Here is a 15,508-nt window from a genome sequence, read left to right as displayed (position 1 = left end):
ATATCCCTTCTCCCCTCTATTCCACTAATGCCAGAAGGAGGGCTATAAGGACAAGGGCGGGCTCTTCTAGTTTGTTGCTGTGTTTAGCAACACATCTTGTTGCTCTATGGTGAGCTGCTTAAATTTCTTCATCTTCAGACTGTTGCTGAGACTTATGGTGTTCCTGATATACTTTACCTTGCTGCTTGGCTCAGCATGTTTTTACCCAGTGATCTTTTCCGCTGTAGTGGCATTTTCCCAGTAACCTCCCTTGGCAGGGCCTGTCTGAATCCTTGGGTTTCCCTCCTGCCTGCAGGACATGGATTTGGACTCTCATGTCCCAATCTATTTGGTTACACCGCTCTACCAACATTGTGAATGTTGTTCCGACTTTGTCCTAGTGTGGCAAATGTAACTTTACCATCTTTGCCAATTCTTTAGGCCAGTGACAAATGTAGCTTTCATGGGTTCAAAAGTATTGCCATCCCTTTCTTCGGGTCCATCATCTATTCCTGAATATCCTATCCACACAGCCCTGAACCGTTCATCATATTCCCATACCTCTTCTGTACCTCTGTTGATGGTTGCTACTTTTTCCCAGTCTATTTTGGCAGGGCTGAATACCTGTAGCCACCACCTGATGGCACCCCATCCTTCATTTAGTTGCTGTTCGTTTTCACCCAGAGCTGTTTGCACATCCCTTTGTAGTCCCTTTGCCTCTTGTCTGGGCACTGTTACGGTTATAATCTGAACTCTATCTCATGGGTTGAGCTGGTAGATAGCTTTGAGACAATTTAATTGACCTCTAGTCTTCATGCCCCCTTTCTTAGGGTGTGGCAGTTCTTCCGACCACTTATCAATTTTCTCAGGGTCTGCCCCCTGATGCAGTAGGTGATAGGATATTGGCTTTCACTATATGATGTTGTGGCCATTTCTGAGACATGGATAGAGCAGGGTCAGGAATGGATGTTGCAGGTTCCGGGGTACAAATGCTTTAGTCGGAGTAGAGAAGAAGGTAGAAGGGGGGGTGGGGTAGCATTGCTAGTCAAGGACTGTATCACAGTGTCGGAGAGAAAGTTTGATGAGGACTTGTCAGTTGAGGTAGTATGGGCGGAGATTAGAAATAGGAGAGGAGAGGTCACCCTGTTGGGAGTCTCTTATAGACCTCCTAAAAGTTCTAGAGAGGTTGAGGAAAGGATTGCGGAGACAATCCTGGTTAGGAGTGAAAGTAATAGGGTAATTGTTATGGGGGACTTTAACTTTACGAATATTGATTGGAGTTGCTATAGTTCTAGCTCGCTAGAGGGGTCAGTGTTTGTACAAAGCGTGCAGGAAGGTTTTTTGTCTCAGTATGTAGACAGGCCAACTAGAGGTGAGGCTATATTGGATTTGGTGCTGGGAAATGAGCCAGACCAGGTTCTAGACTTGGAAGTTGGTGTGCATTTTGGTGATAGTGACCACAATTCGGTTACGTTCACCTTAGTGATGGGAAGAGATAGGCATGAACCTCGGGTCAGCAATTTTAGCTGGGGTAAGGGCGATTATGAGGCTATCAGGAGTGAATTAGGAAGCATGGATTGGATTAGGGGATTACAGGGACTGGGAACGTCTGAAATGTGGAGTTTTTTCAAGGAGCAGCTACTGCGAGTCCTTGATAGGTATGTCCCTGTCAGGCATGGTGGATTTGGTAGATCTAGGGAACCGTGGTGCACTAAAAGAGTTGAGTCGATGGTTAAAAAGAAAAAGGAGGCTTATGTTCGGATGAGATTGGAGGGCTCAGATAGTGCACTAGAAAGCTTTAGATTGGCTAGGAGGGAGTTGAAGAGTGAGTTGAGAAGGGCTAAAAGAGGACATGAGAAGACTTTGGCTGATAGGATTAAGGAGAATCCTAAGGCGTTCTATAGGTATGTCAAGAACAGAAGGTTGGTCAGGGCAAGATTAGGGCCAGTTACAGACAGCAGGGGGAAGTTGTGTGTGGAACCGGAGGAGATTGGAGAAGTATTGAACCAATATTTCTCTTCGGTGTTCACGCAGGGGGACATGAATATAGCTGAGGAGGACATTGGGTTGCAGGGGTGTAAAATAGACAGTATTACGGTTGATAAAGAGGATGTGCTGGAAATTCTTGAGGGGCTGAAAATAGATAAGTCCCCTGGTCCGGATGGGATCTACCCTAGGATTCTCTGGGAGGCTGGAGAGGTGATTGCAGAGCCTCTGGCTCAGATCTTCAGGTCGTCATTGGTCTCTGGTGTAGTCCCGGAGGATTGGAGGATAGCGAATGTTGTCCCATTGTTTAAGAAGGGGAACAGAGACTTTGCCGGGAATTATAGACCGGTGAGTCTTACTTCTGTTGTGGGCAAGGTTTTAGAAAAAATTATTAGGGATAGGATTTATAGTTATTTGGAGTGTAATGAATTGATTAGAAATAGTCAGCATGGTTTTGTAGCGGGTAGGTCGTGCCTTACTAACCTTATTGAGTTTTTTGAGAAGGTGACCAAAGAGGTGGATGGGGGTAAGGCAGTTGACGTGGTATACATGGATTTTAGTAAGGCGTTCGATAAGGTTCACCATGGTAGGCTTCTGCAGAAAATGCAGATGTATGGGATTGTGGGTAATCTAGGAAGTTGGATCAGGAATTGGCTATCAGATAGGAGACAGAGGGTGGTGGTGGATGGTAAATATTCATCATGGAGTGCAGTTACGAGTGGTGTGCCTCAGGGATCTGTTTTGGGGCCACTGTTGTTTGTAATTTTTATTAATGATCTGGATGAGGGTATAGTTGGGTGGATTAGTAAATTTGCTGATGACACCAAAGTTGGAGGTGTGGTAGATTGTGAGGAAGGGTGTCATAGTCTGCAGGGAGACTTAGATAGGTTGCAGAGCTGGGCCGAGAGGTGGCGGATGGAATTTAATGCGGAGAAGTGTGAGGTAATTCACTTTGGTAGGAGCAACAGATGTGTCGAGTATAGGGCTAACGGGAGGACTTTGAATAGTGTGGATGAACAGAGGGATCTAGGTGTGTGTGTACATAGATCCCTGAAAGTTGGGAATCAAGTAGATAAGGTTGTCAAGAAGGCGTACGGTGTCTTGGCGTTTATTGGTAGGGGGATTGAATTTAGGAGTCGCAGTGTAATGTTGCAACTGTACACTACTCTAGTGCGGCCGCACTTGGAGTACTGTGTGCAGTTCTGGTCCCCGCATTACAAGAAGGATGTGGAGGCGTTGGAGAGGGTGCAGAGGAGGTTTACTAGGATGTTGCCTGGTATGGTGGGGAGGTCCTATGAGGAGAGACTGAGGGATCTAGGGTTGTTTTCGTTGGAAAGAAGGCGGCTAAGAGGGGATCTTATTGAAACATATAAGATGATTAGAGGTTTAGATAGGGTGGATAGTGATAGCCTTTTTCCTCGGATGGAGAAAGCTAGCACGAGGGGGCATGGCTTTAAATTAAGGGGGGGTAGCTACAGGACGGATGTCAGGGGTAGGTTCTTTACCCAGCGGGTGGTGAGGGATTGGAATGCCCTGCCTGCTGCAGTTGTAAATGCGTCTAGTTTGGGGGCGTTTAAGAGATCTCTGGATAGGTTTATGGACGAAAAGGGATTGGTATAGGCTAGTGGGTCATTGTTTTTGTAACTGGTCGGCGCAACATCGTGGGCCGAAGGGCCTGTTCTGCGCTGTAATGTTCTATGTTCTATTTCTATATGCAGTTTTTACCATATGCAGTTGTTGCCTCAGACTTAATATTGACTTGTTTTCTCTTTAATGGTGTGTGTTTTATGTCAAAAGTCCTCTGAGTGTTGCTGCACTCGTTAAAGGATTCTGAGTCTACTTCTAAGCCAGCTTTGCACCTCTATGTCTCGCTATTCCTTTCCTATCTGCTGCATGCTAGGGTAACCTGGCCTGGGTTCAATACATACTCCTTTAACTGGTGTCAGTTCTTTCAAAGATGGTTTTTTAAATTCTCGCTGCTCAGCTTTTATGGTTTTGTTTTTGGTCTTAGATCCCTTTCTAACCTTTCTAACTCCTGCGTTTTATTTTCCAACTGTTCGTATGTCGCTTTTAGTTGTTTCTTTGTATTGGTCAGATCGCAGTCATGTTTGGAATTCTTTATGATTTTGTTCCATTGTCAGCTCTGATTCTGTTCCGAGCGCCAGAAACTATTGGGTCCATTCATTCATTTGAATAGATGAGCGGACAACACTGATACAAGTTTTAAAGTAGTTTTCTTTTATTGAACAGAATACAAAAAGATTAACGTGACAAAAGTGAAAAGAAAAAGTAAACTTGGAGACTGGCTTCTACTGCCAGCCCCCTTACTGAATTTGAACACAGTGAAAGATCTCAAAAACAAAGTGGAAAACATACTGTAAAATCCAAACTATATTTCAGCTGTTATCTTATTATTGGAAATGTTTTTTGCAGTCTGTCTCTGTCTTAGAAAAACAATTCTGTTATGAAAATTTTTTTGCCTGCATTGTGTACCCTTCAGGAATGCAGTCAATCTTCAGCTAATCTTTAGCCTTCTGATCTGGGAAAAAGTGTGTAGATAGTTTGAGTCATGTTGAGATTAAAGAAGAGGAGGTATTGGGGTTCTTGAGAAACATTAAGGTAGACAAGTTCTCAGGGCCTGATGGGATATACCCCAGAATACTGAGAGAAGCAAGGGGGGAAATTGCTGGGGTATTGAGAGAAATCTTCGTAACCTCACTGGCTACAGTGGAAGTCCCAGAGGATTGGAGAATAGCCAATGTTGTTCCTTTGTTTAAGAAGGGTAGCAAGAATAATCCAGGTAATTACAGGCGGGTGAGCCTTATGTTAGTGGTAGGGAAATTATTGGAGAGGATTCTTCAAGATAGGATTTATTCACACATGGAAATAAGTGGACATATTAGTGAGAGGCAACAGGGATTTGTGAAGGGGAGGTTGTGTCTCACTAATTTGATCGAGTTTTTCAAGGAAGTAATGAAGATGTTTGATAGGGTAGGGCAGTAGATATTGTCTATATGGACTTCAGTAAGGCCTTTGACAAGGTCCCTCATAGCAGACTGGTGCAGACGATGAAGTCGCATGGTATCAGAGGTGAGCTGGCAAGGTGGATACAAAACTGGCTCAATCATAGAAGACAGAGGGTAGCAGTGGAAGGGTGTGTTTCTGAATGGAGGGCTGTGACAAGTGATATTCCTCAGGGATCAGTGCTGGGACCTTTGCTGTTTCTAATATATATAAATGATTTGGAGGAAAATGTAACTGGTTTGCTTGGTAAGTTTGCAGAAGACACAAAGGTTGGTGAGGGATAGCAGTGAGGACCATCAGAGGATACAGCAAAATATAGATTTGTTCAATACTCGCATTTGGAGTATTGTGAGCAGTTTTGGGTCCCATATCTAAGGGAGGATGTGCAGAGGATGTTCACAAGAATGATCCCTGTAATGAAGAGCTTGTTGTATGAGGAATGGCTGAGGACTCTGGGTCAGTTCTCGTTGGAGTTTAGAAGGATGAGGGGGGATCTTATTGAAACTGACATGGTACTGCGAGGCCTGGATAGAGTGGATGTGGAGAGGATGTTTCTACTTGTAGGAAAAACTAGAACCTGAGGGCACAGTCTCAGGCTGAAGAGATGATCCTTTAAGACAGAGATGAGGAGGAATTTCTTCAGCCAGAGAGTGGTGAATCTGTGGAAGTCTTTGCTGCAGAAGGCTGTGGAGGCCAGGTCATTGAGTGTCTTTAAGACAGAGATAGATGGGTTATTAATTAATAAGGCGGTCAGGGGTTATGAGCAAAAGGCAGGAGAACAGAGATGAGAAATGTATCGGCCATGATTGAATGGTGAAGCAGACTTTCTGCTCCTATGTCTTATGGTCTTATGTTTGGAGACTTGGATGGAGAGATGGCAGATGGAGTTTAATCTGGACAAAATGCATTTTGGAAGGTCAAATAAAGAGATAGATAGAGGGATCTGTGTGTACAGGTACATAGGTCACTGAAAGTGGCAACGCCGGTGGAGAAGGTAGTTAAGAAGGCATATGGCATGCTTGCCTTCATCAGCCGGGGCATTGAGTTTAAAAATGTTGCAGCTTTATAGAAACTTAGGCTGCACATGAAATATAGTGTTCAATTCTGGTCACTACCCTACCAGAAAGATGTGGAGGCTTTGGAGAGGGTACAGAAAAGATTTACCAGGATGTTGCCTAGTATAGAGGGCATTAATTATGAGAAGAGGTTGGAGAAACTTGGTTTGTTCTCGCTGGAACGATGGAGGTTGCAGGGCAACCTGATAGCAACCTATAAGATTGAGGGGCATGGACAGAGTGTATAGTCAGAAGCTTTTTCCCCAGGGGAAGAGTCAATTACTAAGGGACATAGGTTTAAGGTGCGAGGGGCAAGGTTTAAAGGAGATGTATGAGGCAAGTTTTTTACACAGAGGATGGTGGGTGCCTGGAACTCACTGCCGGGGGAGATAGTGAAAGTGGATACGATAGCGAATTTTCAGTGGCATCTGGACAAATACAAGAATAGGATAGGAATGGAGGGATATGGTCCCCAAAAGGGTAGGGGGTTTTAATTCAGTCGATCAGCATGTTTGGTGCAGGCTTGGAGGGCTGAAGGGCTTGTTCCTGTGCTGTAATTTTCTTTGTTCTTTGATTCTTCCACATGTCAATTTTTAAGCTTTACATAGTTACATAGGCAGAAATATCTTAAAATGAAGTCTTTGCATAGACTGAAGCTAACAGGGCTCAGCATACATAGGATCTCTCACCAGTTGTGCCACAATTCCTGCAATTGACTATTTGCTTTAGCATTTGCTGTCTGAATGGTCCATTTTGGCACATCCGTGACATGTTTCTTGCTGTTTTGACTTCTTACGGGCAGTTCCCAACTTGTGGATCTTCATTCCTATATCAAAATGTGAAGCCTCTTTAACAGCCAGTTCCATCAACACTGCGACTTCTACTGCTGACTTTAAAGTCAAAGCATGTTCAGTAAGCAATCTTCTTTGTATGGCCTCATTTTGGAGACCACAAACTAGACGATCTCAAAGAATATCTTCCAATGACTCACCAAACTCACAATCTTTTTAAGGTTGCCACAAATTGAGCAATGCTTTCACCTACTGCTTGACTCGTTTGGTGGAACTGAACCATTTTGCGATGAAATGGTGACGCTGCTCAAGGGGATCTTTGTCAAGTTTAGTTTATTGAGGGCATCATGATTGGCACAGGCTTGGAGGGCCGAAGGGTCTGGCTGGTTCCTGTGCTGTATTTTTCTTTGTTCTTTGCAATCATATGTTTTGGTTCCTTACTTTGCTGACAGCAAATTGAAGGCTTTACTTCCTATTGTATAGAGAAAAGCTGGTATGAATAACTAGTTTGCAATTTTATTCGCTTGTACAAAGTACCAAAACCACTGTGCAAGGGAACTCCATGATCCATTTTCTTCATTGAAAAGACCCATGGTACTAATTGACCTGCAATTTCTCTTGCAAGAACTAGCAACTTAAGTCTGCTTAATATCAATTTTTTGACTGTCTTCCTAGTAGTTCCCTTTTTATCCTGGAGACTGTTGACTTGATTATTAATTTATTCAAATGGCCCCAGCTGTATAGCAGTGCATTTCTTCATTTCAAATATGCCAAATACTGTCTGGAAGCTCAACCTTCCTTGATTGGAAATATCTCCTCTTTTAAAACCACACAAAGAGCTCCCACCATTTTTCAACTGTACACAAGGGTGTCCGCTAAACACTGCAACACTGTGCCTGGACCCTACAGCTTAAAGGAGTCTACCAATGTCTTTTCCGGTGAGATATAAAGTATCCGATGATATTTTCCCTTTTTTTCTTACTCTGTCTTCCTTCCCTATCTTTTCAATCTTTAATTCTGATGTTGATTTTCCCTCGCTTTCTAATATTTGAAGTATGAGGACCCACAGTTTCCTTTTTTTCCTTAGGGTCTTTTCTTGATGAACCTAAACTCTGACTTGTTGCCAATTTTCTTTTTGTAATGTCCTAAATGGGTTTGTGGGTTTTAAACAAAAAAAAAGAAATGGTTTGCACATGTAAATTCAAAATAACAACATTTTTTTTACTGGTTTTGTGAACTGTACAGAGTAGAAAATGAAACTAAAGCAGTAGCCTGTGAAACACTCCAATGACATCACCATCAAATTATGTGACCAGCTCTTAAAGCAATCATGCAACCACTTAAACATATAACACCCGTCCTCCTAGGGACCAAATTACTGAACCTTTGCTCTGCTGTCTCCAATGCTGGTATATCCTCCTTAAATATTGAGGCTCAAACTGCTGATAGTATTCCAGGTGTTATCTCACCTAGGCTCTTTGCAATTGTAGCCAGACTTCTTTATTCCTCCAATCCCCTTGCAATAATGGCACCATGCCATTTGATCTTTTTTTAAATTATTCATGGATGTGAGTGTCACTGGCTGAGCTAGTGTTTATTGAGCTTCCCTAATTTCCCCTCAACCTAGTGGCTTGCTAGATAATTTCAGAGGTCATTTACGAGTCACGTTGCTGTGGATGTGGTATCACATGTAAGCCAGACCAGGTAAGCATGGCAGATTTCCTAAAGAACCAGGTGTATTATGGTGCCATGGTCAGTCCATTCATCCACAGTCTTTTTCTCCATCCACATCCATAGCAAGCACCTCAAACCTGTTGGACAAAGTCAGGCTCCATCACCGTATGCATATCCCCATACCTCCCTGACTCTCAATCAAATCCTGTAACCCTGATGACTGATCAATTCAAGAGATGTGACTGTCTGCTGGAACAGTGTCCAGATAACTCTTCCCCCTCCCTAATGCCCCACAATGTCTATAACTTAGACTGCAGATCAACAACTGTAATTCAAAATTGTGTAAGCTGCAGACACTTACCACAATCTATGTTTGCAATGGAATTCCCACATGAAGCAGGGATAATTGCCATTGTTACAGCACACCAACATCCTTGCCATGTCTGTCTAATTTTATTTATTTAACTTAGTAATCCATTATTAACTTACCCAAAATATAACACAGCTCAAGTTTAACGCAGCTAATTCTGATTTCCTTTGTTTTATCATTAGGTTTTACCAATAGTGATTTTCTTCAGCGCAGTAATTTCCATATTATATTATCTTGGATTTATACAATGGCTCATCTTAAAGGTATGCACTTTTTAATAATTGTCAGGTTTTATCATTGTGAAATTTTATTACTTGTTGGTCAGATTGCAAATACACTAAAATTGTAAGCATCAGTATGAGTCAAAGGCATGTCGTTTACCAGTATAGCTAAGCTCAGTACTGGGTGAATCATAAATATGGTTTTAAAAAAAATCTGCATGATCTTACCCAGAAATGGGATTCTTATTCTTCCTGAGGATCGCAAAACTGTTATCCCCGCCTCCCAAATCATTTTGTCCTCATATAATCTTCAAATCAAATCTAGGCACCAACTACTTACTAAATACTGACATTTTATCGTTGCAAACTTGGAACCTCTGCATTGATTTGAGTTCTTTCACAATACCAGTATACAATAATATGAAAAAAATCAAAATTTAAATTCATTAAATGAACAGGGAGGAACTTTATTTAGCAACCTCATAATAACAGGAAATGGCAAAAATATCTTTTTCATTGGTATGTTTACGAAATTGCATTGTAACCCTGCATTATGTAACATTCATCACTTGGTATCCTCCAATGATCTTAGAAGGTAAAAATAATCAACAATTCTAAAAGGCTTCGCTGCTGATGGATCACCTAAGGAATCAACATGAATTGTATAATCAAACTTTCTTTCGTATAATCTGATCATGTTAAAGTAACAGCTAAAAAGGACATGGCGACACATGCTACTCCAGGGATGGGGATATCAAGTATCTACCTATTTTGTAGCCATTACTTAGGAATTATTACGCTCTGGCTTTTGAACAACTTTCTTTATTTCAGATTTTATAAAGATTATCATCATTTTTCTTAAAATACATCCAGAAAGGTTTCTGATATTCAGTGGATTATGCAAAAAATGTGAAACGAACTGAACTTTGATTATATTCCATTTTAAATTACTAAATGGAAATGCTATCAAAAGGAAGACTAGATGCACTTTACTTCAAATGGGAAATAAGCAGGAACAGAGCAAACCTGTCATAGAAGATTCTTAGAATTACAGTACAGAAGGAGGCCATTTAGCCCATCAAGCCTGGACCAGTAACAATCCCACCGATTTAACCCCACATTTTTGTCCTGTCAATTCCCCTGGGGCAATTTATCATGGCCAATCCACCTAACGCCTTTGGACTATGGGAGGAAACCGGAGTACTGAGAGGAAACCCACGCAGACATATACAAACTCCACACAAACAGTCACCCAAGGCTGCAATTGAACCCAGGTCCCTGGCGCTGTGAGGCAGTAATACTCACCATTGAGCCACTGTGCCACCCATCTAAAACCCTTTTTATAAATATTCTGTATATTTAATGTCTCCCTTCCACCCCATGACCTTCCACCCTCCTACACCAGGCCATCTGCTTTTTGTTAAGTGTTACATCTTGTTGTCCTCTCTCACAGCTATAGATTAATATCTATCATATTCTCCCTCTTAAGTTGTAATGAAGAAACAAATGGACTCAAAATGTTAACTCTGGTTTCTCTCCTTACAAGTGCTACCAGATCTACTCCAGTATTCTCCATTCTTGTTTTAGATTTCAGCATCCACAGTATTTTGCTTCTTTTGGGGACAGTTGAGAATTCTCCTCCACTTTTAGCTGATCCTGTTAACAGTTGTGACCCACGTGGGCACCAGCCACACTGACCATTATCAACGTTTTGCTGGTCGTGCATTTTGCCAGCCCTTTATGATACATTGTATGATTTTCTGGGTTATTGAAAACACTCTGGTCACATGTTTTCCTATCAGCTTGTTTCTTTCAATTAGCTTTTAATGAATTATCTTAATTGCATTGAAACTCTGTTATAAATGCCATATATTGGTGTCCATTTTGGATGAAGACCAGAGTTTAATTGAGTTATCACAAAAAGAATGTTGCTTCAATGTCCACAATGTTATCTTAATTATATCTATCATATATATCCTATCAAATGATAAAACAATTGTAATGCCCTTTACTCTAACATTCCTGAGAGGTCAATTTTAAACTTAACCACCAAAATCACTCCAGTTTTGAAAAAAAGCTCATTTATAAAGAAACATAATCTTTAAATGTGCAGTATTTGATTTTCTTTGCAATGATATTCCTTGAGCTACTTTAGACTTATTTCATTGTTCAGATTGGCTGGATAATGCAAATTTCCATGGATACAACTCCAACGGAGTCATTGGTAGCAGCAGGCAACATATTTATCGGACAGGTGAGTATCACTTAGATGGATAAGGTTAGTAGAGCTAAGATTGGTTAACTTTCAGATTTAAATGTTGCAAGGTCAATTTTTCTTTTGCCTCCTTTGGGCATCAGGCCAATAGAGCCCACCTGTTCTGAGATCTACCTACAATGACCTGAACCTGCACTCCTGGTGCAGGTTCATTCCAACAGGATCTTGCGCCTAGAAAAAGCTTCTGCCTTCGGCCTCCCTACTGGCCTTTCTGCCTTCATTCTCAGATCTGATGAGGAGCAGGAACAATGCTCATGGTCAAACTGTTCTGATGCCCTAAACTTGCAAGGCTGTTGGGTGTCTGACAAAGAAATCTGGAGGTTTATTTGGTTGAACACAAATCATTTATTACTTACCTGTAACTATATCTGCTTTGTATTTGCATTAATTCTTATTAGCTATTGTGAAGCTCTGTTGTATGAATTTATTCACCAGAAGTAACGTTATAAGTCCTAGCGCAGGAGAGATCACAAACAGTAAATAAAGCTCTGTTTTTTAAAACCTCCATGCTCCCAAGAATCATATCTCCAAAACATAAGATAAAAACTGGCATGAAGACTATGAGCATATGATGGCTACCACCCGGGAAGAAGAAATTTCTGAAGAAAATTTGGAAACAAAGTTAGAAAGAAAAACTTTTCACCCAGTGTGACACTTGCCATCTAGAACTAATAGGCTAGGTGGATGTGAATAATGATATGGAGAACAAATTATACAGCTGTCTATGATAATTAAGAGGTTGAAGCTTGGATTTTTGCTTTTTGTGTAAGGAAATCAAGGTAGCTGCTGAAAGTGTGGTTCTGAAGTGTGCAGACAGAAAATCTCCATTAATAGAAAAATGCCAGGTGTTTTTGATGTTGTGGGACCCTTTGATGAAAATATAGGCTGATGGAGCTCCTACACTGAGTATTTTGACTATTTTGCACAGGCAGACAAAATAGCTGAAAATATTATGCCATTCATTTTCCTGAGCATGATGGAGAGAAAAACGTTTAATCTCTCCCATAATTTAGTGCAACCTGAGAAATCAGGCATTAAAATGTGCAGGCAGGTTGTAGATATTCTGTGAGCACATTTTTCGCCAAAACCTTTAGTGATTGGACAGTGCTTTAGATTACATAAAATCACACAATTCTGTGCTTAAACTGTAGAAAAAGAAAATTCAAGTCCACTTTCGGAATAACTGGTGTGAACGTTGCATCCAGCAAAAATGGACACACTCATATGGGGGATGTCTTACCAAAAACATTCTAAGTCCAGGACAGGTGGGAAAATGGGAGAGTTTCAGATTCGTTTTTTGGACTTATAACATCACTTCTGGTGAATACATCAGTACAATAGAGGTTCACTAGAGCTAATAAGAATTGATATAAATATATAATATTTCCTCCCTCCTGAAATTGAACATCCCCATCAAGTTCAACAAATCGCCCTTCTGGAACAGTTAATGACACGCCTTTGGGGCACTTGAATTTTCTTTTTCTGTTGAGTCTGCCATTTTTTTTACTGGAGGTTGATATCTCAAAAATGGGACATTCATTTCCACTTGTTTCACAATTTCAGCTAAACATTTGTCTACTATTTTATTTTCTAATCCATTTTCAAGCTTATGAATCATTTCCTTCTGCTCTGTAGCTATTCAAGTAAAGTTAATTGTCTTTGTTTCAGAGTTATCTGCAAAATCCTTGTAAATGTTTAACTTCATTTGCTTTACCACTCATCTTCATCACGAAGATGAGTGGTAAAGCAAATTGCGTGGAGAGTGTGGAAAGTCTGCAGAGGGATCTGGATAGGCTGAGCGAGTGGGCGAGGACCTGGCAGATGGAGTATAATGTTAGCAAGTGTGAGGTTATCCACTTTGGCAGAAATAATAGTAGGAGGGATTACTATTTAAAGGGCGAATAGCTGCAGCATGCTATGGTGCAGAGGGACCCGGGGTCCTTGTGCATGAGTCGCAAAAACCCGGTCTGCAGGTGCAGCAGGTGATCAAGAAGGCGAATGGAATGCTGGCCTTTATAGCGAGGGGGATAGAATATAAAAGCAGGGAGGTCTTGCTGCAACTGTACAGGGTCCTGGTGAGGCCGCAGCTGGAGTACTGTGTGCAGTTTTGGTCACCGCACTTGCACAAGGATATTTTGGCCTTGGAGGGAGTGCAGAGGAGGGTCACTAAGCTGATACCGGAAATGAGGGGGTTGGACTATGAGGAGAGACTAAATAGATTGGGTCTGTACTCGTTGGAGTTTAGAAGGATGAGGGGGGATCTTATAGAGACGTATAAGATGATGAAAGGGATGGATAGGGTAGACGTAGAGAGATTCTTCCCACTTAGAAAGGATAGCAGGACTAGAGGGCACAGCCTCAGGATAAGGGGGGGGCGCAGTTTAGATCGGAGTTGAGGAGGAACTTCTTCACTCAAAGGGTGGTGAATCTCAGGAATTCTCTGCCCGTTGAAGCGGTGGAGGCTACCTCACTAAATATATTTAAGTCATGGGTAGATAGGTTTTTGACAGACAAGAGAATTAAGGTTTATGGGGAGAAAGCAGGAAAGTGGAACTGATCCACTTCAGATCAGCCATGATCTTATTGAATGGCGGGGCAGGCTTGAAGGGCTAGATGGCCTACTCCTGCTCCTATTTCTTATGTTCTTTATGTTCATTGGGCCCATTAGAAATAGGAGCAGAAGTAGGCTGTTTGGCCCATTGTGTTCTCCATCATTCAATGAGAACATGATTAATCTGATGTGATAATACTCAACTCAACTTTCTTGCCCTATCTCCATAATCCCTGATCCCTTTACTGATTAAAAATCTGTCTATTTCAGCCTTGAACATGCATAACAGCCCAGCCTCTACAGCCCTCTGTAGTAAAGAATTCCACAGATTTACTACCCTTTGAGAGAAGAAATTCTTTCTCATCTCTGTCTTAGTGTATGGCCCAGACTCCGAGATTATGCCCTCTGGTCCTAGTCTTTCCCACAAGACAAAACAACCTCTCAGCATCTACCCTGTCAAGTACCCTGAGAATTCCATTTGTCACAATAAGGTCGCCTCTCATTCCTCTAAATTCCAACGAGTAAGGGCCCAAACCACCTAACCTCTTTTCATAAGAAAATCCCTCCATACCCGGGATAAACCTAGTGAACTTTTTCTGGATTGTCTCCAATGCCAATGCATCTTTCCTGAGATAAGATGACCATAACTGTATTCCAAATGTGGTTTAGCTTGCCTTGTAGTTTTACACTCTTTCAAATAAAGACCAACAATCCACTTCCTTTCCCAATCCTACTGACTTAAGTGCTAGCTTTTTGTGATTTATATACAAGGACCTCCAAATCTCCTGTTGCTGCAGTTTTGTGCATTCTTGATCCATTCAAATAATCAGCTCCTTAATTCTTCCTACCAAAGTGCATTACTTCACATTTTCCTACATTATATTCCATCTGACAAATAATTGTCCACTCACCTAACCTGTCTTTATGCCTCTCTGGACCCTTCACTTCCCTTGTTCAAGTCACTAATATATATTATAAATAATTGTAGCCCCAGCATGGATCCAAAAAAAAACAAAAAAAGGAACAGGCCCTTCAGCCCTCCCCAAACGCATGCCGATCATGGTGCCCTAACTAAACTAAAAAATAACCTTTTTCCTGAGTCGGTCTGTATCCCTCTATTCCCTTCTTATTCATGTACCCATCCCGATGCCTCTTAAATGTTGCTAATATGCCTGCTTCCACTATCTCCTCTGGCAGCACGTTCCAGGTACCCATCACTCTGTGTGCAAAACCTACCTGCACACCTCCCTTTAACTTTCTCCCTCTTGTCTTGAATTTGTGCCTCCTTGGAATTAATGCTGACATCCTAAGAGAAAGCTTCTGACTGTCCACCCTGTCTATGCCTCTCATAATTTTGCAGACCTCTATCAGGTCTCCCCTCAGCGTCCATCTTTCCAGTAAAAACAATCGTATTTTATCCAACTGCTCCTCATAGCCAACGCCCTTGAGAAAGGCAACATTCATTGAACCTTCTTTGCACTCTCTCCAAAGTTTCCACATCCTTTTGGAACTGTGGCAACCAGAACTGCAGGCAATAGTCCAAATACAGCCGAACCAAGGTTTTATATAGTTGTAACATAAT

General features: G+C 41.6%; 1 protein-coding gene across 1 annotated transcript in view; it reads left to right on the top strand.

The window, feature by feature from the left end:
• The window catches only part of LOC145343538 (solute carrier family 28 member 3-like), a 169,725-nt gene that overhangs the window by 65,784 nt on the left and 88,433 nt on the right, over positions 1-15,508 (top strand). The window contains exons 6-7 of the mRNA XM_080189788.1: positions 9,062-9,142; positions 11,274-11,354. Of these exons, the coding sequence (XP_080045914.1) occupies positions 9,062-9,142; positions 11,274-11,354 (162 nt within the window). The remainder of the gene's footprint in view (positions 1-9,061; positions 9,143-11,273; positions 11,355-15,508) is intronic.

This window comes from Carcharhinus amblyrhynchos, chromosome 5 (genome assembly GCF_965287045.1).
Source record: "Carcharhinus amblyrhynchos chromosome 5, sCarAmb.v2.hapA, whole genome shotgun sequence".
Lineage (NCBI taxonomy): Eukaryota > Metazoa > Chordata > Chondrichthyes > Carcharhiniformes > Carcharhinidae > Carcharhinus > Carcharhinus amblyrhynchos.
Note: the sequence above shows the minus strand (reverse complement) of the source record. Positions and strands in the feature narration are given on the sequence as shown.